The following is a 26,035-nucleotide window of genomic DNA, read 5'->3' on the forward strand; positions in this document are numbered from 1 at the left end:
ACTTTTTCATGTTGGATATGTGTTTTATTATGTTATAAATCAAGTATGAGAATTTGAGTCAAATTGGTGAATATGATTTTGACAGCTAATCCCCTTTAAAAACTCGAGTTTCTCAATTATTAAAAACAAATTATTAAAAAAAGAATTTGTTATTTAAAAATAAATTCCAGATGCCACGAAACGACAACTGAAATAACAAAACTTGTTCATTTTTAATTAATCAAATTTCTGCATTTTTGTTCTGTTATATCGATTACGTCATACAACGCTCCCTCTTTAAAATAGTTCGCATGACTTTTCAAAAGAGATATATATTTGACATTAGACATTTAAAAATACTAGTACGCAATGATCTACCAATGATTTCCTTGTTGGTCTTCCTTATTATGATAGTTCCCAAGAATAGCATTCAAGAGAATGTTTAAAGCATTTTTTTTCTTATAATTTGAATGTAAAATCAAGTTCTGTCATGATCATCAACATAAATAATCATTACGTAACGAAAATTCCATGCCCATGTAAAGGAAAATTAATGAAACTTCACTATTCTTATATAATTATTTATGAACTTTTATTTCTTTTAACTGGGTAATGGTAAAATGGCATTGGAGACTTATAGTTATAATAAAAAAAATTGTCACTGACAGTTACTAGTATTCAAAACTTTAAGCTTTTTCTTAGACAAATGAAGCAATGGTTTTATTTATTTAAAAAAAACGTTTACCTCTTAGTCAATTTATCTATTGTGTACAGATTTACAAAAAGTACAAACAGGTATTAATTTTCATCATATAAATAGCGTAATTATTTTCTGCCACTTGAAACTGCAACATACGTGTCTCTTGTATCATGTATGTGATCCGTCTGAATCTTGTAAACACAAAGTTGGTCCGTAAGTTTAGTGTGCTTAAAAGAGCGTTCCATTGTGGTGTTTTATTTAATATTTTTTTATACTGTTTTAACCATTGTGATGTTAATTTAAAAGGATCCCTCATATCTATATAAGACAACATTTAAATAAATAGGAATGAACAAAATAAACCCCAAAAAACAAAGAATCGTCTTTATAATATATCAATAAATAAATCAGTTTTAAAAAGTATACAAGGAAGTTGATTTTTATTGGTCTAAAACTTTGGAAATTCCAAAATCTGACTGCTGTTAAAATAGCATTGAGTAGAGTATTAACTTATTATAAAGACTGAATGATTAACTGCTAACGAAAAATGTTCATGGACACAGTATTATATATTTTCTTTATTTTCATACAAATTGATATAACGTTTGGACAGACTGGTAAGTACAGTATTATTTTGAACTCTTGTGCTTTTCATAGTTTTATTAGTAAAGATCCTTGGCAAACTACTGTCCTTTTTCATTTTGGAATATCTAAAAAAAAAAATACCTGTCGTCGTATAACATAACGTGTTGAATATTTTCATATTCTTTTTTTTTTTACATGAAATGCAAAAGATTTAAAATTTGTGAACGAATTTTCGAATGATTTTCAGCAGTCAGGTCGAGTGGGAACACTGTGATGTGATCGATCAATGTTGCTTAACAACTGATCATCTGTGGCATTATAAACTGAAGGAAATTTATCTCGCCCTTGACTTATACAAAGGCGGTATTACTTCGAAGTGATTGTATCAGAGAAAATCCCTTTCAATTTCAGAAAAAAATGACAAGAATTTTTAACTTAAGACTCATCAAACTTTAAAGATGTACCAATCGTACATACATATATCAATGTCTTCCAGATATAACTTAGGAGGCTTGCTGTCCAATTACTATATGACTAGCAGGTGCGCTCGACTCCTAATCTTAATTGACTAGGATTGTGATTTTTCCAACTGATCATGAATGTCGGTGGTTCTCTCTGAGCAATCCAACTTACACAATCAATAAAACGGACCGCCACGATATAGCACAATGGTGCTGAAAGCGACGTTCAACACTAATCAATCAATCCTGCTATGCCTTCTTTTTTAAATATACATATTATAATAGCATACTAAGTATTGTTTCTTTTGACTTTTTTTTTTCGGCAAATTAATGTAATGTTTTTTATATGACATACTTTTTTTCATAATTTCTGCATTTTACATACATCTACATGTAACCAAATAAAGTATTCCGATTCATATCTTTGTTTCTTCTTCTTGTTTAAAACTATCGACAAAGAATCATTGACGCAATTTACTGATGACAGTTCTAAATGCTTAAGTTTTCTCATGGCAATCTTTCTCCTGGAATGAGCAGCAATAACCGGTGAAACCAAAATAGAACAGCATAGTCCCGAACAATTACATCTAAATTCATTCTCCTGTGTTAAATGTTTTTAAACAAGAATGTACTTAAAACTCTAATTACAGATCCATGTGAAAGTTATTCAACTTTAGACAATGTTAAAAGGTCTGCTGGGTATGTTCTTGACTTGGATAATGATATAGCAATAAGTGATGACAGACTTGATCCTAGATGGTATAGAATTGTTAGTGTAGCTGGAGAAGACATGCCTACTGCAGCGCCGGGTACTTTCAGATGCGGCTCGTGGTACCCGATATGGTTAGATGGTATGCACATTTTTATTATACTTTCGAATTATGATATAAGTTTCTACTAACAACGTATATTTAAGGATATAAATAGTAAGTTATATCGCATAAATGCATCTATACACATTCTGGAGTTGAATTCATGAATAGAATTAGAAAATGATGATTAAGGTACAAACAGGCAAATATATACACGGTAGCAATTATGATTGTTTTATTACAGAAAGAAGAAAATTATGTAACATATTTTTTTTCCGTTCATTTTGTACATAAATTAGGTAGTTAGTTTTCTCGTTTGAAGTGATTTGCATTTGTTATTTGTGGGCCTTATATAGCTGACTATGCGGTATCGCTTTTGCTCATTGTTAAATGTCGTACGTTGACCTATAGTTGTTAATTTTTGTGACATTTGGTCTCTTATTGAGAGTTATAATTCTCATCGGCAATCATACCAAATCTTCTTTTTTATAACAAAATATGTATGTAAGGAAAATTTACTATAATTATTTATACATAACTTTTTTCAACAATTTAGGAATATAATTCATTACTTTTAGGTACCCTACCAACGGATGTAAACTCTGAAGTGTCACAACCTGTATGCGTTCAAACTTTAATTAGCGACTGTCAGTCCACCTGGAATATCGACATTAGAAGGTGTGCTGGTGGATTTCTTGTTTACAATTTACTAAGTAGTCAGCTTACAAAGTCGGCTTATTGTTTTGGTATGTTACAAAAGAAATCAAACTTTTAACCTGGTAATAAAACAAATTTGAATAGGTTTTTGACATCAGAGAAGATAATCTACACATTTTTTTCAATTGTCTTCTTTTAAACCATTTCTTTAAAAACGTAGACTTTAAAAGAATCAACTGTCAACTGGAGTAATATCACATTCAGACTTTTAACTTTTAACTTGCGATTTTTTTTTATCTTTTACCAACGAACTTCACATTTTGTATTCAAATTTTGAACGCATTTCCCTCTTGTGAAATCGAAGTCTATGTTCTGTACATCGAACATACTAGTTCTAGGCCTCGACCACACAATACTAAGTGTGCTTGTTTTTACGGTGCTCTTTTAACATAAGTTGTAGTACTGGAGGAAATATGTATATTTATCTAGCATTCAAATCCTCAGTTACTATTTAATAAAGAATATCTTCTCTTAAATCGTTGAGTACAGATATTAAAAAATATAATAAAAACATCTTCTTTTGTTCGACTGATGTAATGGCTAGCTATGAAGACAGCTTGATTGGATGAAATAATTATTTATATCTTTAAAATACGATATGAATGGATGATATGTCTGTTACTCATATAAGCCGCTATTTTGTAAATTCTGCTGCTTGTTTTTAATTCATTTTGAAATCGGGACTGTAATGTTATGCAACTTTTTTTTAGTAATAAGCATCCGTAGTCACATTTGCATCCTAAAATCAAGTTTTAAAATATAATGGAGTGATTTTCTAGATGAGTAACTAGTTATTTGTTTGGCACAATATTTATATTTGAAAAAGAAAATATGCCTCGTGCATGAACATGTCAAAATATTTACTGTGGTTGGAATTTCTTAACGAATATGTTTTCGGGATTGACTTATCTTTCTATGATATTTTAACATATTTACAAATTTACATTTAGGGACAGAGGTGAAATGTCCCGATGGCGAGTATTCTGAAACAGGATATTCACCTGGGTGTTCATGTAAGTTAATGCATATTTTTTGTACCTTATTGTTGTTTTATTATTTGTAAGCTATAACTGAACTGTCTTTGCATTCATGATTTGCCCAAAACAATAGAACAGATATTTTCCGTGAGTCCACTATGGTCAATAGTATACATTTTGACACCAAGTTGGTATTTACATTTCAACCAAAGTGTCAACGTGCAAATACATTTCTTTTTTTCAGCAAAGAATGTTTTCAAGTTGAAAAGTTGAATTTTAGGCACAGCTGAAACTAAACTGACTAGAAAAAGTTTTATAACGCAAGTTTAATAGACTAATTAAACGTTATCAGTTGTTCGAAATCACCGAAGTCAGAGTGTTTTTCTGACAAAGTTTTGGTATATCTACATTATTTAAGAACTTATAAAGTTACAAATTAAAATATAAAGGTTCTCGTCGCCTTTTTAGCATACGACGCATACATTCTGACAATCAAAAACAGCCATTCTGTCATTCAATGGTCAAGAACTTCGTACTTTGATTTGAGAGTGTTTGGTGAGTCTTTAAAGACGAAACATGCGTCTGGCTTACAAATCCATGTATACAAGTTGAGTTTTTGTGAACTTACATGATGGAAAACCTGAAACGAATCAAAGAATCAATAATGTTAGATCACATTTCTTTGAGTTTTGATATTTAGTGTAAAATCTGTAACGAAAACAAATTTGTGTAGTCGAAAAATGGTAAAAAAGGTCATTTTTAACAACTGCTTTATATTAATACAATGATAAAGTATTGAAAAATACCGCACTCAAATGTTAGTGAGAAAAAGCGAAGTATTTAAGACCTGCCGAAATCAAACGCTCGACTATACTGTCATATTCTTAACTTCTTCTTACTCTTACAGGAATTCCCTTAAGAAAAGGGATGGTTAAACGTGGTCTTATGACAAAACCTCATAGTGTTTACTAGTAACAATAATTCACTAATATATATATCTCATTAACAATACTTAGTCACAACATATCCAATATGGGACGACAGTAATAATATTGGCATTAAGGGTTGTAAGTTCTGTCTGATGCAATCACCTTTGTTCGTTAAAATATACAAACAAAAGAGAATAATAAGTACATTCATGCTTTGTCTCAGTCTGCAAAACTGAAGTAAAAAAGTATTTACATCTGAGACGCCTTCGCTTTATCAAAAGCTGATAATATATAATAATTAATAGCATTATTCTCTTTGAATTTTTACTTCTTTGTTTAAATGTCATTTCTTTTGAAACTGTACAGGTTTATCCTCAAAACAACAGATTGCAAATTAAAAAAATTAAAAATAACTTAAAATTAAAAAGGACAATTCTAAGTAATTGAATGAAGTAACACTTCTGTAACGTTTACGATATTCCAGGGTTTGAATTACTGATAATGATTTGCAAATTATTATTTAAAGCAAATAGTTTTGTTTATTTTCTAAATATAGTAACACAGCTATATTTCGTGCAACGTCAATTTCATGATGGATTACTTTTTCCACAATCAGAAGGTCATTAAAGGATGAAAATAACAAATTAAATAGCTATCAGTGTATTAATTTTAGTTGTGTATTCTGCACAACAGTGGATAAGGAAGGGCGAGGTATATAACCTCGCCCTTCCTCAGTTTCTCATGATCAGCTCATACAAAATGCGTATATTTTTTTGATATTGACTTTATATTGCATATTCATAAAGTAAAATTTCGAAAAAGTACATACACTATTCAAATGTCACTCAAGACATTTTACAATCGTCTCAAATTACTGAAGTTAAGTTAAACAATACTATTCACGATTATAATTATAGTTGAGTGATATATGCTGTTGATAATGTTTATATGTTAGTATTTTAAATATGTTTTAAAAATTGGCACTGTAATACAGTCGCTTTGTTATAACTTAAATGTAATACAAACGTCTTTAAAAAAAACTATCCACTTATCACACATACTTATCCCAATATTGTCATCCTCAATTGTTTGTGTCCTAATTATTATCTACAAAAAACCCATATGCATTATGCTTATATCTCATCACAGATTAAGGCTATTCAAAAATGGGCATTTGGTTTTGTATGTAAGGTTACAGGAACAAATGTATGTCAATGTGTCAAGGATTGTTGTTTGGGTAATTTTCTAAATAACAATATTTAATAATGGACATGGGGGTTTTGTATATGGGGTAAAAAAAGTTCCTGGGTTCTGGTCAGAATGTTTTATGTTATAGATATAAACCTTAAAGTATATTATTATTTATCATTTTTCAGCTGACGTGCCCCCTGACACATTTGTATCTGTTGTTCAACCAGAACTGGCAGAAGGTGCTATCTTGAATCCTGCACTAGGACCTAGCTTAGAGCCAGTATTTAAATGCTCGTTTACTGAAGTTGCTGGACAAGCTTATGTGTATGATGTGTATTGGTTCATAAATGACCAGTCTGTAGTTACACATAGAAGACTTGAGTTCCCCAACATCGACCAAGCTTTATTGCGTCCGAATGACTGGGTCGGAAACTACCAAATGAATATGGTGGTAGGTAAAATATAAATGCCTAAATATATATGCACAAAAGGTATACATGTAAATTCATTTCAAAATATCATTTTACATGAAGTATCACACCTATTAATTCATCATGCGTGATTTGAAACACCTATAATTTGTTTAGACTCTCCTTTATAAATACAAGAACCAGCATGAAGTTGATTCCTCTTCCCATGATAATTTGTACTAGTATAACAAATATTGAAAGAGAACAACCAATCGATACAAAAATCAAAAGACCACTAGACAAACAACAGTCTGCAACACTATGCAAGAATTTAACATATTCTTAAACGCCCACAGTTTAGACACGCACGCACTTAATATAAGTTTAATGATGATTTTTTTGAATGAATAAGAATACAATATTATAGATTACTGGTTTATGGTTAGACGTTGCACCTTTATAGGTTTCAATTTCGGAAGGTTATGAGTCTGTAATTTGACACCGTATATATGTACATGACACAACACAGTTAAATTGTATAACTGTTTAATTGTAAGTTTTTCTACGCAAAACGTTTTCGGACGAACGAAACAGGGTGCCTATATAGAAGTGCTAGAGAACCTACTGGTAAAACATTATGAGATTTTTAATTTTACTACTTTTTAGGTGAAATGTGCTATTCGTGCAAGACTTGATGCAAACTCTGTTCCTGGACCATATTTTTATAGCGATCTGTTTGAAGCCGGTGTAAAGGTAAGCAGCTTTGTGTTAACGAAGTGCAATTTAAAACACTCTCTTTTATAAAGCTTGTAGGTTAGTGGTCATATCTGTCATATTTGTTTTTTTTTTAAACTTGTTTCGTTATAAAATACGCCGTTGTTTTTTCTTAATTGAATTGTTCCTTATTTTTCATGTCAAATAAAGGCAACAGTAGTATACCGCTGTTCAAAATCATAAATCCATGGACAAAAAACGAAATCGGGGTAACAAACTTAAACCGAGGGAAACGCATTAAATATAACAGGAGACCAACGACACAACACCGAAACGCAACACACACAGAAACGGACCAAGCATCAGACAAAATACCACGATAATAACAAATATAACATCAAAACCAAATACATGAATTTGGGATAGACAAGTACCGTGCCACTTCTTATCTTAATATCTCAAAAATAAGAGAAAACAAACCGTGCCACGTCTTATCTTAATATCTCAAAAATAAGAGAAAACAAACGACACAACATTAAAATGCAACACACACAGAAACGAACAATAATATAACAATGGCCATCTTCCTGACTTGGTACAGGACATTCTAAAGGGGAATACAAATGGTGGGTTAAACCTGGTTTTGTGGCATACCAAACCTCGCACTTTAATGGCAATTTTAAATATAACATTGAAATGACAACATAATATAACAAAACTACAATACAAATGAACAGGAGAACATATTAGACAAAGAAACACAAGATTAATAGATAACAGAAAGCATCAGGTCTAAAATTCAATACGCCTTGTCCACACAAGACCCACCAGTGACGCCCAGATATGAAAGATCGAAAGTGAAAAAAAGCTTCTTATAACCGATCATAGGTATGATTTTTTTCTCATTATTTTAGGCCGAACGGTTGCATAAACCTGCTTACATTCTCTTCCTTTGAACTTTGGTGGAAGGTTTTCTCATTTATAAATATACCACACACTCATCTATTTTGTTATCAATTTTGGGAACCGTAGAACAAACTGCACACCATTGTGGAAAATGATCGAACTGAGATAACCAGAAGGATAATTTGATCCTGTTATGGTATTAAAACCCTCATATTTTACAAAAAAAAACCTCGTACCCTTTATTTTTTTCATTTTACATAAATCCGTTTTAAATTATGCAAGCTTCTTCAGAAATATTTTTCCTCAAAATATGTCCTAAATGAACGGTCAATTGGGCTTGACGCAATTTATTGAATGACGTCATATTATGGGCATGTAACATCTCAAACATCGAATTTTCATATTTCATACAAAAGAAATGCAGCTAAAAAAAATACCTAAATGAAATACCATTTAAAACACGCAAAAAAACACAATAAATAAAATCTTTAAAACAGAAGCACGCAAATCTGCTGTATATATCAGCAGATGTTGGGTTTTATGTTCTTTGAATTTTGGGTTTTTGTGTCATTTTTATCTTCTAAAAACTGAATAGACTTCTTTTTAAAAGATGATTCCAAAATATAATTATCCTTCCAGAAGAAAGTTATTTTTTTATCTAACTTACTCATTGTTCATTGATAAACTAGCCAATCTTTCCTTCATATTTTCAGTCATAAATACCCAAACGTATCATTACCAACCCTTACTATAAATCAATATGAACATACTCATATGTAAATATGTTTCAGCCTGATAAATACAACTATCAAATAGTCGAAGGACAGGAAATAGCAATTCCATTTAGGGCTTCAGTCCCTGTTGGTTGCATTGGTTCAATAGATTTAATAAAGAGACAGTGCACACATACACTGAAAGTATCACAGCCGGAATATCAAGATAGTCCAGAGGAAACATGCACAACAAACATTGAACCGCAGTCATTAGCATTTGAAACACAGGATTGTGGGATAACACTTTCAACGACGAACTGGAACGAGCCTGTTTATTTGAATGTTACTGGATACGTTGATAACGTTTACAATTCATTTGATAGGACAGGTAACATTCGAATAACAACAGAAGCAAACAGTGTAACAGATCTCTCAGGTGTTTGGAATACAGTGAATATACCAGATATTCAGGTAATTATACAATTTATTGATTGGTACTGAGGATAATAGCGACATTTTTGTACAAGAACCATTGAAACGAACCCGAGTGCAGTAGTTTGTATCGAAGTGCGTTATTTATTACACCTGATTTAGTGTTAAGTCGTGTAGTTCACGAATTACTAAAAATAAAGTGCCTTACGAAAAGTTAATAAAATGAAATTACAAAAAAGTAGACAAATGGATTTCTTAAACAACAAACATTATATTTTGTGATTCAAGATTTTGTGCGGCAAAGATAAAGCATATAAAGTAATCATAGAATTTTTGATGCCCTGCGCTTATCATAAATACACATGTACATTTAATGGAATAGAGAAAATAAACGAATGTTTTACTAGGTGTATTTTCAATAACTAGTAAAATTCTTTTACCATTTCTACATACATTTTATAATAACTAGTCGCTCTCATCTGTATCCCAGCCAGTATTTGATGATCTACCTAAGTTTCAAATTATTTACTATGGTCCCTTTCATTAAGGTGGTAGTGTCTGATCATGACTCTGCGATGACATCTCGCATATGTCGTACGTGGAATGACCCGCGGTACCAAACTGCTGATGGCCATAGTTTCTGGCATCATGGCTCAGGAGAGTTTATTTTATACAAACATAAAAGGTATCCATATTGGGTGAGTATTCTTCAATAGTTAATTTAACATATTTTATGTAAATTGTCAAGACCATACAACATCACCAATGCTTAGCAAATTGACATTTAAAAAACTGTACCAACCGAAATGAAAAATCTTATATTTTACAGTTTCAGGCAGCTGTCAATTTTTGTCTTTTGATTTCTTTTTTTGAAATGCAAACGCCACACATCTTTATACTTACTTAATATAGTAACAGAAAGAAAAAAACAATGATTTAAAGTTGAAAAACAAGTAAAAAATGTAGCATCTTTAAAGATGTAAAATAAATGAATCTTTTTTACTTTCTATAGAAAACAAAAATGATTGTTAGTAGGGCAAACGAGCCTTTGTTTTATCGACAATTAGAAGTGCATTCTCTATTATACAAAGTTTAACATGAGGACGCATATCAATAAAAAAAAAATACCTAATAGCGCGTTGGGTCCATGTTATTCTTAAAAACAAATATCAGTAAGAAAAACAGGTCTAGTTTATGTAAATAAACTCATCATAGATACCAGAACTAAATCTAGTATATACGCCAGACGCGTATATTTGCATTTATAAATCAAACAAATTGGTACCCTAGTGTTAAACCAAGGGTAAGTTCATGAAAGTATCATAAGATTCGTCCTAAATAGACTTATTAGGAAGGGATATAGTTACGAACTATTGTCAGGTCATTTAAGATTGCATATTTCGGCATTAATATTGATTTACTTATAGGGTCTTTGCATCGGAACTAAACACATTTTTTCAAAAACCAGTTGTTGGCATGACACGGAATATGTTATAAATAATGCATATTTAAAGTTTTTTCTTGTCGTAGAACACACCAAGGGGTGTCAGGATTGATCAAATAATTGAAAATCCTGACATACCGAGGTGTGTTCTACGACAAGAAAAACCTTAAAATATGCATTATCGGACTTATATACCGTCAAAAAATATTAATTTTATAAAGATTTGTAAAAGTTAGTAGCCTATTTCACCGACTTCACTTAAGTGGGATATTCCTTTCTAATGCGTTCAGGTTTTAATACGCCCTGCGGCTAATTTAAAATGTGAAATAAAACTCACAAAATGATTTCGATATAAAACTTTTTAAAATAGTTATCCATACACATAAAGATATTACTGTAACTGCATGAAGTAAGACACAAATGTATTTTTACCATCCGATAACGGTGTATGACAAATACAAGACACATTGTAAGTTATTTAGTGTACCACTTAGCTTATGAAAAAGGGGAAGGGGTTATGTCTTTTTTCCTATTTGTTATGTTATTTTTATCGCGGAAAAGTGGTTATTTTTTCTTAACAATTTTACTTGAATCGAATGAAAAATTCAGAAATATTGTCCTTTGAATATCAATACATTTTATAAAAGATGATGAGGATATAATTATATAACCTCCTCATCCGACCCTTTCGTGAGTTATGGTAATGTTATTTAATTGAATATAACGTATATTCTTATTAGTTGATCATTTGATAGAGTAAAAGGTATACATAAATTTTAAAAAGTTAAGAACTGACACGAAGACCAATATAAATACATGTAGGTCATAGTATGATTTTCTATTCACTGTGTATTGTTCTGAACATGCATTAAATATTTGCCACTGGACGTTAAGTAAGCAACCAAAAATCAATTAACCTATTCAGTTTGACTCAATAAGATTTACAAAATCTTACACACGAATATGTTAAATCTGGATTTTTTTTTATGAAAGTCTACATTAAAATTCATCTGACATATATGATAATGTTTCTTTATTGTAGCGATACATAAACAAAACTTCACGTTATTTGTTTCTAAAATTAAAATGCGGGACTACAATGACGGTTTCTTTTACACCTATCATCGATTGAACTTTAAAAAATAAATTTCCAAATCGGCAACAAAAAACTATTAGACGAATAAAGTTTTGAGTTTATCAAGGAAAATAATGGCCTTACACAGGTCATTATTTTATGCCTTGGAGCATATATCATTGAAACATGGTGTCGTCCGGGTTGATTCTGAAAGAGAATCACCTGACGTTCCGAAAGAAAATAACTCCATATAGGTATATAAGTTCTTCTCTTATATGTTATGAGGGTATAATACTAAACATCTAACGAAAAGGATTGTGCCTGATATTCATATGATGAAATCATAATCTTTCAATCAGTTGAATTGCAGTCTGGGTCTGGCATGTCAGTTAACTGCTAGTAGTCTGTTGTTACTTATGTATTATTGTCATTTTCTTTATTTTGTTTGGTTACATCTTCTGACATCAGACTCGGGCTCAGTGTAAAGTCTAGTATATGGAAACGATAAAGAACAAGAACCCTGGTGTAAAAAAAAAGGTCTCTCGATATATTTCCCAATGAGTGAGGTTTTTTTATTTGGGGGAAAACGGTAATTTATTATCATTATTAAGGTTTGATTCAATAGATTTCATTCATTTTAGGTGATAAAAATGCTAAATATAATCTGATATAAAAATATGTATTCACTGACAAAGGAAGATTCGTATGCATAATAACACTATATTTCTCCATGAAACAGTTAATGAAACAAATTATTCCAGGTACACACGTTGACAACAACCTGCCCGCAAGGATCCTGCAACTGCGGAATTGCAGTTCGAAGTCACGACTCTCTCTTTGTAATCCGTACTTGTGATGTAATCGCAACAGAGTTTTATGCGTCAGGAAGATATTATCCAAGCATATCATATGCTGTTTGTGATAATAAGCACATGGTCATTGAAAAAACGTCAAATGGTTATAAGGTAAGTTCAGATTTTTTTTTTATTCAATATACATTTGAAAAATGTCAATCTGTTCAAGAAAAAAACCGTCAAACAAATGATTATAGACCATTCGAGAAATGCCGAAATGGAAATATTTGGTCATGGTTGTCAATAATTGAAATTGGCAACTTGTGATAACCAGAATGATTTTGTTGTTATGAACTTATATATACATGTTGAAGAACAACAGGTTTAATGAAGTACTGCTAAAGATTGTCGAACACTAACGTCGGAGAAATATTTTGTGTGTTATATTTATACGTATATACTATTTTTGACTAATATTGCTGGATCTGAAAACTGCAGTGTGTGAAGACTATCCTTAGACACGATGGATTTTCAAACCTGAACTCTTCGGCACTCGCCGAATAAACAGCCCTTGATGTTGGTATACTGTTTACATACTCCAAAGCCCATTGATGCAGTTTTGATTTGAGATAACTTGTGTATAATTAAAGACTTTTTAGGGGGATATTTTAATAGTTTATTTTAAAAAATAGTTTTTAAAGGTACCAGGGTTATTATTTTATACGCCAGACGCGCATTTCGTCTACATAAGAGTCAACAAAATATTATTGCATACACTTATACACATTCAGGGTAATACTCTCTTTGAATATCTTTATCTTGGACGTTTTAATGTTTTTTCATTGGCTGTAAATGAGGTCTTTACAGTAAATCTATTGGATATAGGATGTGAACTGATTGCCCTTATATATCTTATATCTTTATAAGCATTTGTTGGTTTTTAACTACCTTTCAATAACTGCGAGTACTGTCAAATCTGCACTTTGTATCTTAAAATGTTTTCTTTTTTATTTATTTTTATTTGTGCTTTATATTTTGATGATCTACGCCCCTTTAAACTGATTGTTATAGCGTGTTCTTACTTGTGTTGTCACATCACTGCCAAATGTGAGAGAAAGATTAAGAGCCGTAAAACATGGATGCGCCGGCATTTTACGTTTCCGCAAATTGGCATTACTTGTCCGGGAAAAAAAGATGATGTTTCCGAGAAAAAAACTCTACCTTTCCGACACATCAGAAGGGGAACAATTCAATATTGAAATATTAACTTGATTTTCAGGAAACTTAATGTTTCCAGAGGACAAAATCCGACATAACAGTATAAAAAAGTTTTTTAGATCGGCATTCGTGAATAATCTTGAATTATAAACTTTTTTCCTAATTCGACAAATTCATTCATGTTAGTATCCTATTAATTAATAAATTCTATTTTCGTAAAAGGTCACGCTTCCAATAGGCACAGAAATTAGTATTCATGTGAGTGGAAACTGGATTCCAACAATTACGCTAAAACCCTCTGCCTTAGATATTGAACAAAGTGAGGGCATCTGTGGATTTATTAGCCAAACAAAAGATTCATCAGATGATTTCGTACCAAGAGGATCAACAACTTCAATATCATCAAGTACAGAGTTTGTGAATTCATGGCGGTATGTAACCTTATCTATCTTGACTATCCGCTCTCTGGTATATTTTGAAATCTTTCATCAAATATGCATTAAATGTATAATAGTTTAATCTGTAGTTAAAAGGATAGAAGGCAACAATGAAGGACACATATTGCATTAGATAACAGAGAGCAATATAAAAAAAACAAAGACTGGGGCTCTTTCAAACTTCATGGACAATTCGTCGTTAAAAGATTCAAATAAAGGCAAACAAATGTGTTTTGTGTTGATTTTAGTTACGTTTAAGCCACAAAGCGTCAAAGCCTACAAAAAATATTTTAATATAGCAAACAAACCAACATGATTGCATCTATATTTGGCTTGCATATCTCTCAAATAGAAACCAAATTGTTTACAAATTATATAGACATTTCATTGTAGATCAGAATTTTTCTTATGTTATTTAAATAGTATTTTCTCAAGTTTTTAGCAAATTTTTTTTTTTATCAAAGCATATCTAACTAAAAAGTAAATCACAAAAATACTGATCTTAGAGGTAAATCAATTCGGAAAGTCCATTATCACATGGCAAAACCAAATAACAAAACGTATCAAAAACGAATGGACAAGAACTGTCATATTCCTGACTTAGTACAGGCATTTTACAATGTAGAAAATGGTGAATTAAACCTGGTTCTATAGCGCTAACCCTCTCACTTTAATGACAGTCTTATCAAATTCCGTTTTATTTACAGTGATGCGTTAAATAAACAGACACAATAAATAAAATAGTCAAAATAGGGGTACAGCAGTCATCATCGTATAACAATTTTAAAAGGAAAATTTTAACAGAACACAAAACATCTACTATCTACGAACACATTCATTAAAGCTCAGCTGAAAATATTCTAGTATTGGCTACTTTCAAATTTTAATCACGAAATAATCCTTTTTATGAAAAAGATTTATATGTAAGTGCAGTATATTTAGTCTTTAATTTATGTAGTCTAAACAACTAGCCCATTTTACCATTCCACATGTTAATAACCAGCCTAAGTAATTCTTTCAGAGTCACTCAGAATTCTACAGAGGAATTATTTTCACCGTTTCCAATTTTTACATCAGAAGATTTGTTTTTAAAAGGATATTGTATATGCGCCAGTGAAGCAGGTCATAATGATGATATTACAGTTTTTACAGATGTCCATTGTAATCTAACAACGCCAATGATACAATGTAAAAACACACGAACACCACTAGCAGATAGGTTATATCAAGAATGTCATACTACAGTGACAACCAGGCGAAAAAGGGACACTTCAGATATGGAACTTCATGATAAAATAATTGTAAAACGAAATGTTTTAGATAGTGATGATATAATGGAAGAGAAAACACTGACATATGATGCAAATTACAATCAAGATTATTTACCACCAGTAAGTAATTCATATAAGTAGAAACAGTATTAAATATTCAAATTATAAGACAACGTATCGGAGTTATGAATCAGTCACTTTTATGATGTTAAAACTTTATTTGTATTTATACGTTTTTCTGTTGATATGAATACAGTATATGATATTGCGTAAACATGATGAACACATGGCCAGCTTTAATCTCTGATCTTGACTTGACGGAAGTATAAACGTACAAACAGTTTACGACTGAAGGAAAATAGTACAAATCATATTATTTCAAACGCTTATGATTTAGCTTTATGTTAAGTCGATTCATCAAGATAACATTAATGGTTAATTTTGCTCCACTGCTGCCAGAGAATTTTTTAATCGTTAAAAATCGAGCAATATCTTAATTAACAATTAGAACTATACCATTGGTTTCTCTCCGTAGTGTCTTACCGAATTCCAAAACTAAAAAGACTATTCATAGAATTTTTGCTAGACCATAATTTGTCGTAATACTAAAATACATTGACTGAAATAATTGTCTTTTGTATTTATTCTTCATATTCCAACTCACACACTGAAACACTTGAAAAATGTGCTTGTCATGCAGAGTTTCTTGCTTTATCAACTAAATCAAATATACCTTCCCTCATACAATGTTTGTTAAGTTATAACATAATATAATTAGCTACACTCCGCTCTCACTCAACATTTAATTTATTGACCTGTTATATAGTACTATGTCAATAACACACGGTGTAAGACATTTATCTTATCGACTATTTTGTATCTTAACATTTGGCGTTTGGACTAGTGGCATGTGAAAAGGGTCAAGTATTCAACATGAATAAATTACTTTCATTGGTCTCAACAAAAACACATGCCATGGAAATAATTCAGCCATGGTCTATTGACTTCGAAACCTTTTGGTTACATGTATTAGTTTCAGATTAGGCAAGTTTATGAGGACTGACAAGAAGTATTGACTTTGAAACTTTTGCTTGGTTTACACTCATTAATTAGTGATTATGTCAATTTACGCGGTACCATTGTCCAATAATGGAAGGTTAATAAAATTTGGTGTTTATTTATTATGCTACTGGCAAGTCTCATTTCGCCCCCCTTTTCCCCCTCATATATACATGGTCTATTGATTTACACATCTGATTAGTTTAAACGTAAAATTTTTTGATTATGTCAGGTGAAGGGGAACCACTTATAATAGTCATTGATATGCATATGCACAAGCATACGTCGTGGTAGACATATAAAACAATAACAAAAAAATGAAAATTTGTTCTCCAATATATTTATTCCGTTTCATATGTTTGATATGTTTGCTGATAAACATATATAAGTACGTATTTCTTTTACACAAAGCATACGTTAAATATGTTAGTTGCTATCATTAATATTATTACGACCTAGTGATCTTTAATAAAATAAAAATCATATTCAGGATCCTGTATGGAGAAATGGATGGTCAGAAGAATCAGCAAGGCAGGCGTGTACCAATGGACTTTCAGAGATGCCTGCTCTTGCCTTATGTCAGATGTATGGCCATTTAGTTTTATCATACTACATAGAATCATGTGTAATAGACGTTAAGGTATGATCAATTCAATTGTTTCATTGTGAAATAAATTTTATAGTTCCTTCATCTGTCACCACTATTTTGACCATGATGACAAATTAGCAGTTTTTCCCCAGTTTAATCTATTCGAGAACTAAATGCGTTATATGCATGTAAGCAACTAAGTGTTTACTTTGAATTTGATGGTAGCTTGAGCATCTACAGTTATATAAGTTGCTTCGATGATAACTGTTTTCTCGGTATATTGATAAATGTCATAATTTACAAGGAAATCTTCATTTTGAAATATCTGAATCAACATACACCAAATCTGTATCATCCGTCGAGTATGATTAATTCATGTTTCTGGCATAACCTTCATAAGTTCTATCTAATAAAAATTTTTATATCCCAAAAGGATAATAGGCTTAGGAGTTACATTATGTATTAAAGAATTTCCTAGGTTTAAAACGCTTTCTTATGGATTTGTGTTCGTAGTTTTCATACATTGACTGATTTAAAAACTGATTATATTTAATCAGAATGGAACATTTAAACCATGTCAATGCGAAAAGCATGTATGTATTTTTTGGGTAATTTCGAAAACAAACTAATGTTTGTGTGCTTACAATGAGTGAAAAATGGTAAAAAAATGCAATTAAATTTTTTAGAAAAAATATTGTTTTTTTTCCATTATAATGCAACTTTGGAAAATTGGCACCTTAGTTCTGTAGATATATCTGATTTGTCAAAAGAGTACTCATATGCCCCTGAAAAGAAAACAAAATACATGTGCATAATGAATTTTGCACATTCGTCATTTTAGTATATTTTCATGACTCTATTGATTTTTTAGATAGCAGGCAGTACAGAATTCCTTCAGTATACCATCTGGTTAATGGAGGATGCTTGTAAATATGAAATAAACAGAAACGAAACTCTCTTCACAAGTACCTCTGGTAGTGATGGAAATTCTGTTCTCCAAATGATACAAAATCTGTTATGTCCTTCTAACTGTAGTAATCATGGTCATTGTAACAAAAGTAAGTATATATGTAAATTAAATTTAAAAATTTACATAGAGAATAATACATGGCAAAATCCGTATCATATGTCGTATCATCCCGAGACATCAATATCAGCCCAAAGGCCGTTAGGCCCGAGGGATGATATTGGTCGAGGGTGATACGGCATGTGATACGGATTTTGCCATGTTTTATACGCTTTATCATATATTCCAACAGAAGAGTATTATATTACTAGTATATGAACTGTTTTCTGATCCAAAGAACTGCTCAATTACTTATCCGAATCACCTTGGTTACCTTACAATTTGCGTGCTGTTGTTTTAAAAATATTTTGTTTATTATTGTATTTATTTGTGTGTTTTGTACTTTTTATAGTTGCATTTAGTGTGCCAAAAAATATGAAAACTTGACGTTCGTGACGTCACATACAATATGAAAACTTGACGTTCATGAAGTCACATACCAAACAATGACATCATTCCAAAAATTTACCTATTTTGAGGAACATTTTTCTTAAGCAAAAAAAACCAACAAAACTGACTTTATGTTAAAGAAAAAAAGTAGGGGTGTTATAAAGGCTATGCGATAAAGGTAGGGGTGCGATTAAGGGTATTTGATAAAGGGTGCGCATCAAAGTAGCGCGATATGGATTAAACAGCAGGCTATTTATTTATATCAGATATGTAAAACTACTGTATTTACTACTTAACATATGATAAAATTAATTATCATGATTAGGCCAGATACTAAGATTAAACACAGGATATAAATTAATAATGATATATGGATAATACTAATTAGTCTGATATAAAACCTTTACAATGTGTACATATGTTTATATTTATATCTCATAACAATTGAATTGACATAGGATTGAATAGGTAATATTTTTTGTGACTCGTCTCCGATTATTAGATATTGAAATCACCTTTCAGCAGTAAAACTCATAAAGTTATCATATGACTATCTTTTTTGATTATCTGTAGATTAATGTCGGGTCAATCATGTTAATTAAACATTGGTTAAGTAATGTTGTCTCTCATATTTATTCTTGGTCACTCGATGGTTTCTTTTATGATTCTGATTCAACATGTTGAAATCTACATAACAACTTAAATAACATTTTAATAAATTGCACAGTAGTACAAAAAGTGTTTATTTGGTCATAATGAGAAATTTTATTTATTTGAGAATTGTCTTTTTTATCATGATGTGTTTCACTTTGACAGCATAACGTATGATGATGGTTAATTTCGAATGAAGGGTCCGATTTTTCGAATTCTGCGGCAGAACATGTTAAGACTACCTTTTTGATTATATAGTATGTGAATTTTTTTAACCAGAGTAATTGTCTTGATGTGTATTACAATGTGTATTACAGCTGAATGTGTTTGTTATGATGGGTATATTGGATCTGATTGTTCGACCTCAATATCTGAACCACCACGAGAAGTAACTGTACCCGACGAAGGATTATGTCGAACTAAGTCAAGAGCATGCAAAAAGACAAACATTTTTGGAGTGTTTCACACACCGGTTGTATATTGCAAATTTCAACATTTTACTGTAAGTTTAATCTTTGGTTATAATATATACATTCCAATTATAACATTAGATCTATGTTTGATTATTATACGTTATTTGATTGGCTAAGAGCAATCTCGTGTTAATTTTCATTTCAAAATGAATTGAATGAATTGAAACATACATGATGACACAGGAGTCCACAAATAAGTGCACAGGTACAGTCCTTGGATGGTGTAAACTTCCCACTAACACCATACACCTTTACACCATACACCTTGTAGTAGATTCCACCACCATTTGTTTTGGAATACGATATGCATTCCCTCTGGTCAGTTAAACTTGAAAATTCAACTGTCTCGAGTGGATAAATAATGTATCACACTTGATATCGTAGTGTTATAATTAATCTTTATGGTTTGCATTATATTAACTGATTTGTATTACTTAACATTTAAAGATTGCTGAGGATGGGAAACAACTTTCTGGGAGTACACAGATCAAAACAGCTGTCTTTTCATTTGACAATATGATTTCCTGCGAATTCCCGGAGTCAAGGAAACGGCGATCAACATACAACGATGCAGAAGGATATGATATATATCTGTCATATGATCAAATAAATTACGGCGACTCGGTCACCGTTATACTATTTCCAGAAGACTGTTTGGCTTGTAATGTTTCAACATTAACTTGTGTTGAAGTAGTAAGTATCTTACACAGATCAACTTGTTAAACATTAATATAATGAAAATTAAATAGCGAATTTAAATTAACTGGAATAAATCCGGTAAAGAAATTTCTTAGAATTTAGCATTGAGGAAGGTAAGTGCATTACATCCATATAGTATATTGAACTTTATCATTTCAAATGAAGAAAGATATACTATATCTTTAAAGGAATATAAGCAAGTCATATCCTGTTATTTCTTAAATAATTCCAAGATAGATCCTTCTTATTAGTATCAATGTAACGTTTGGTATTTATGAAGTTGTTTGTCTTGATTGGTATACCTACATTTTTCTGTAATTATGAGGTATTGTATTTTCATAGGAAACTTGTCCATCAGATACTGAAACCCATGATGTTAAAGGTAAGTAATGTTCTTATCAATTTAGCAATTGATTCTTATCATTGTAATGTAAAAAATATTGTGGAAGTAACGAGGAATAAAATAACAGGTGGAAATGTTAACCTAATCTCGTCTGAAAAAAAGCGACAAATGATCTATCATGACATAAATTCCGTTGCCCCTCATATCACTTTTTGCTTTTTAATCTGTTTTTTCGAGAAACTTTTGAAGCAATACAGACCTGAACGGCAGACATTAGTAATACGTTTTTATCATTCATTTTTGAATCCAACTTTGTTTAAATTCTTGAGAAATGTTACTGCTTACGTTATTCATTTTCATTCGCAAATTTCTTCTCCACATTTTAATACAAAAGATGAATTAGTAAACGAATGACAAATTTGACTGCAGGGATGGCACATATGTTCAATGTGAAACACAAGGAAAGTCGCACATTTTCATTGTTTCATAATTTTATATCTAATCAAGTACAAGTTACTACTTATAAATATCCGAATTAGTATAGGATAATAACAACATCACATACTATTCCGCTTTTGCACGGGAGATCTAAGATATTGGTCGTTCCACTGCATAAAACAGACGACCTTAAAACCCTTTCCGTAATAAAAACAAACCGTTGTGTCTTTTTTAAACATATATCTATTCATTTCAATTGGTATGGCCTAGGTGAGATAAGAGACGTTTATTCTTTCGCCTAATGTTTAACATTCATATCTTTTATTCAAATGTTTTACACTTGTCAAAATGCACAACGTGTAGACTCAACAGTGCCCTTATATTCTTGTGGAAAACTCGTCTCCTGACAATGCTTTATCCATAATTCCGCAAATTTCTGTATTTCTGGTGGTTTCAATTGTCCTGTTTGTATTAAATTGCATTGCTTACGACACTAACTAACGAAACCTTGTACATAAGCAGTTATACGTAACAGTCTCTTATACGATCCATATCGGTTTATCTCCATAATAACGTGAAGTCCTGGTTGATTTTCATTTTTATCAGTTAAAATGTCTCTTGTCGCTTGAATTATTATTAATTGAAATGAAATACACTGAACCAATACACATTTTTGTTTAAGGTCTAGCTAAAGCACACCACCGTGTTCGGGATTTTTTCCCTGTATTTGGTGTACTTTGTTTTTTTGCACTTTTTGGCCTTATTGTTGTCTTTTTGAAATATTTCCCATTTCCATTCTGAATTTTTTATGATATTTAATTTGTTTGTTTTAGACACAAAATCAGGTAGTCTTCCGACAGCCATCATAGCTGTTATCATATCAATAGTTGTGTTCATTACAATTGTGTCAGTGCTTGTCTGGATGAAATATAAAAAGTCCAAAGAAAGGTAAGTGTTGACCTAACATAAAAACTAGTTACTTTCATAAATTTTAAATAAGATAAACAATAATACGTTGATACATTTTCATATTAATCGAAGCTATATCTGACCATTCTTGATAATAAAATAACAGATTAAACATTACTGCTTTAACTGTATATATATATAATGCTTAGAAATATGAAGTTTACCTGAAACGTTTAAATAGTTTATTTGTTTGTCATGTAATCAAACGGATATATGTAAGAAAGAAATGTTCATTAATTCATTATGGATATACTCCAGTATGTTTTGAATACCAACTTTATTCGGCGTTATTTGCTTCATCTTCTTTCTAAATGATTTGGTATTTATTTAATAGAAAACAGCGACGAAATAGTAATCAAAGTGATCATAGTATATTCCCAAAGACAGGTATTCATAACGAAAACTGTCCACCATGCTCAACAGGCGTTCCAATGCAGTATAGAAAAGACACAAGTGACCTATCGATTGCATGGACAGAAGGAAACGCTAGCCCAGTAGATCTCTTTAGAGCTAATTCATAAAACTAATTAAGTCATCATAAACTCTGTAAAACCATCATTTTTTTAAAAATTAAAACAAAACCAAGACACTCATCTAATGCAACCATAAACAATTCCTTTATTGAAAAGATAATGTATGATACGAACTAAAATCAGTCCACTAAAACGGTGCGCGGTATCAACATTTTAGAGTTTAAAATATTTCTCAATTATGCTAATTTTTTGATCGATGAGTGGATAGCTATAGACTGACGAATTAAATAGTAATGACAGAGTGATATTAATATAATTATTTAACCATACCTTTTGAATATTGACCGAAATAGTGTTAGAAAAAAGAGATGTGGTATGTTTGGCTTTCAGACATCGACCCACCAGAGGCAAAAATACGAGGATATGATATTATACAGGGTATTGTACGACTTTCAGTGAAAATAAAAAAAAACTCAAATCCGTTTAGTAAGCTTTAACATGTCGCGTGATAAAAAAAAACCCCGTAAATAACTTGTTTCATGTTTCATGTTTCATTTTTTGTATCATTATACCATATATATCTACATTGTTTAACCAAATTTGGTAAGAATTACAAAAAAATGGATTTAAGCTTGAATTCTGTAACTTTCAAAATATGGCATTGTGTTTTTTTACTTCAAATTACAAGTATTGCTTATGACTTTGTTACATGCGTGTACCTTTTGTTGTGTTTTTCATTTTATTTATACCTTCATTTCTCATTGTTTGAGGATTTGATTTGATTTTATATGTCTTTAACTGTGTGTGATATGTTAAAACTAATTTAACACTTAATCAGTTGTTTAAAGCACTCGTGTGTTGGTGAAGATTGTATGCGGATCACTGGTTGTATTCTGAGTTTTTTTGTGTTGATTAAGATTAACATAAATTGCTTGTACATCTGTGTTTTAAATTTATAGCACTCTTTAATGGAAATACGGAAATGTCTAAGAGACCACCAAATCAAAAGGCAGGAAAAAAAGTATAGCCCAATTCTTATTCATATGTTTCTTTATTTTTTTATTGTTTACTATTTTATGATGTTACTATTTTATAATTACTAATTTTACTGAAAACACACCTTCAATTGGAGGTTTAAAGACATTATTGTGCCAATTTTTTTTTTTTTGTCTATTAATGTCAAAAGTGTTGTTTTTTTTCAACATGTGTTAATAAAAAAAATGTTGCATTAATAATGTTGCACTATTGCTATTATAAAGTGAGACAGCATATTTACGAAAGATGCCATTTTTTCAGCAAAACTGTGATGTTTACTTTATTTGAATTCCAGTACTTTGTCAATACGGCTGCCTGTGGACTACGAGTATGCCAGTGTTGGCGGGATCTAGTATTTAACATTTGTATTTTTTAATTTCCAGTTTTGTTTTCAAAGAAACTTAAATCGGATACGTTCCTTAGTTCGTGACTACAACCCCTTTCCCTTTCATGAATGTGAGCCACGGAATTAGACTATTTACCGGATTTGTAATATCATTGAGCAACAGGACGGATGCCATATGTGGAGCAGGGTCTGCTTACCCTTCCGGAGCACTTGAGATCAACCCTAGTCGTTGTTGGAGTTCGTGTTGCTAATTCTTTAGTTTTCTATGTTGTGTCATGTGTACTATCATTTGTCTGTTTGTCTTTTTCATTTTTAACAATGACGTTGGAAGTTTATTTTCGATTTATAAGTTTTACTCTCCCTCAGGTATCTATCGTCTCATTTTTAGATTCAAACTCCTTAAAATAAACTTGCATTTTAACACTAGATAAATTCAGTTTTTCTATTTAGCTTCTATTTGGTAAAGTCAGTGATCACGCATTTATATATTCATAAATCCTGGACATGAAAATGACCTGCATGACCTTCCGGCACGGTGAATGCAGGAGGAAATATTCATACCAAAAATATCATCAGAAACGACCTGACAACAGTATCGTAACTATATCCCTTCTGAATAAATCTGTTTGAAAGTAACCTTTTGAGGTAAGTATTGACATGGTTGTTCTTTGTAAAAAGTTTACATCAGATATAAGATGTGAAATATCTTAAGGTACCAGTCTTGTATTACGACCCCAGTTTCCGGTGCATGTCAAAACATGGAGGGAAACAAAATAGTCTATTTTCTTTTGAATTATTTTCTGGACTAATGTTTTTCTTTTTTATTATAGGTTTTTGCTGAATTGAAACATATATATATATATTTTAAAAATAATATTGCATCTTTTTTTTGGATATCAATCCAGTTAAGTAGAATGGTATCATATTAATGGAAGTGGTAAAGCATTGTAAAACAGCAAACCGAAAGTAAAATGTTTTTTTGACAGGGTTACGTAACCTTTTATTCCTCGTGGACTTACCCACTTTTTTCGATTAAATCACAATTTCATATTAGTATATACATGATATAAACATGATTTTTATGCCCCACCTACGATAGTAAAGGGGCATTATGTTTTCTGGTCTGTGGCTCCGTTCGTTCGTTCGTTCGTTCGTCCGTCTATCTGTCCGTCCGTTCGTTCGTTCGTCCGCAGGTTAAAGTTTTTGGTCAAGGTAGTTTTTTTGATGAAGCTGAAGTCCAATTAACTTGAAACTTAGTACACTTGATGCTTATGATGTGATATTTCTAATTTCAAAGCCAAATTAGACTTTTGATCCTATTTCACGGTCCATAGAACATGGAAAATGATAGTGCCAGTGGGGCATCCGTGTACTTTGGACACATTCTTGTTTTTTCCATGTAGTTTTTTTCATTTTGGTAGATCATCTGATTTGTATGACATCCTATAGAGCAATCAATTACAAGACTGCAACCTTGACGTTTTAAATGCCTGCATGTTGATTTAAATTTACGAAAGATCCCTTGTATCGGGGATATTATTTAGTGAATATGTTGACTAGTAAAATAGGAAATGAAATTTTTGGTGTGACCATTTTTCAGTAATACAGAGATTAATTTTGTTAAAATCAGATACCTTGTTACGTACACGAGCGAATTGGAATGGTTGAGATACATAAACACCATCAGTTTGTAAAAACAGAACATCTAAAAATGAATAATTAACAACAGGTAATACATT

The 26,035-nt window shown here is 31.2% G+C and overlaps 1 protein-coding gene across 1 annotated transcript; it reads left to right on the forward strand.

The window, feature by feature from the left end:
• The first annotated feature begins 1,185 nt into the window (after positions 1-1,185).
• Positions 1,186-24,056, forward strand: LOC134684987 (uncharacterized). Its single transcript, XM_063544318.1, has 18 exons — positions 1,186-1,296; positions 2,376-2,576; positions 3,116-3,283; positions 4,205-4,267; positions 6,537-6,802; positions 7,428-7,514; positions 9,173-9,565; positions 10,075-10,224; positions 12,807-13,010; positions 14,280-14,488; positions 15,516-15,885; positions 17,315-17,464; positions 18,285-18,471; positions 19,838-20,022; positions 20,441-20,686; positions 21,035-21,074; positions 22,307-22,421; positions 22,777-24,056. The coding sequence occupies exons 1-18, from the start codon at positions 1,227-1,229 to the stop codon at positions 22,961-22,963; spliced, it is 3,291 nt and encodes a 1,096-aa protein (XP_063400388.1). The 5' UTR covers positions 1,186-1,226; the 3' UTR covers positions 22,964-24,056.
• Positions 24,057-26,035: the final 1,979 nt, after the last annotated feature.

Source organism: Mytilus trossulus, chromosome 1, assembly GCF_036588685.1.
Source record: "Mytilus trossulus isolate FHL-02 chromosome 1, PNRI_Mtr1.1.1.hap1, whole genome shotgun sequence".
Lineage (NCBI taxonomy): Eukaryota > Metazoa > Mollusca > Bivalvia > Mytilida > Mytilidae > Mytilus > Mytilus trossulus.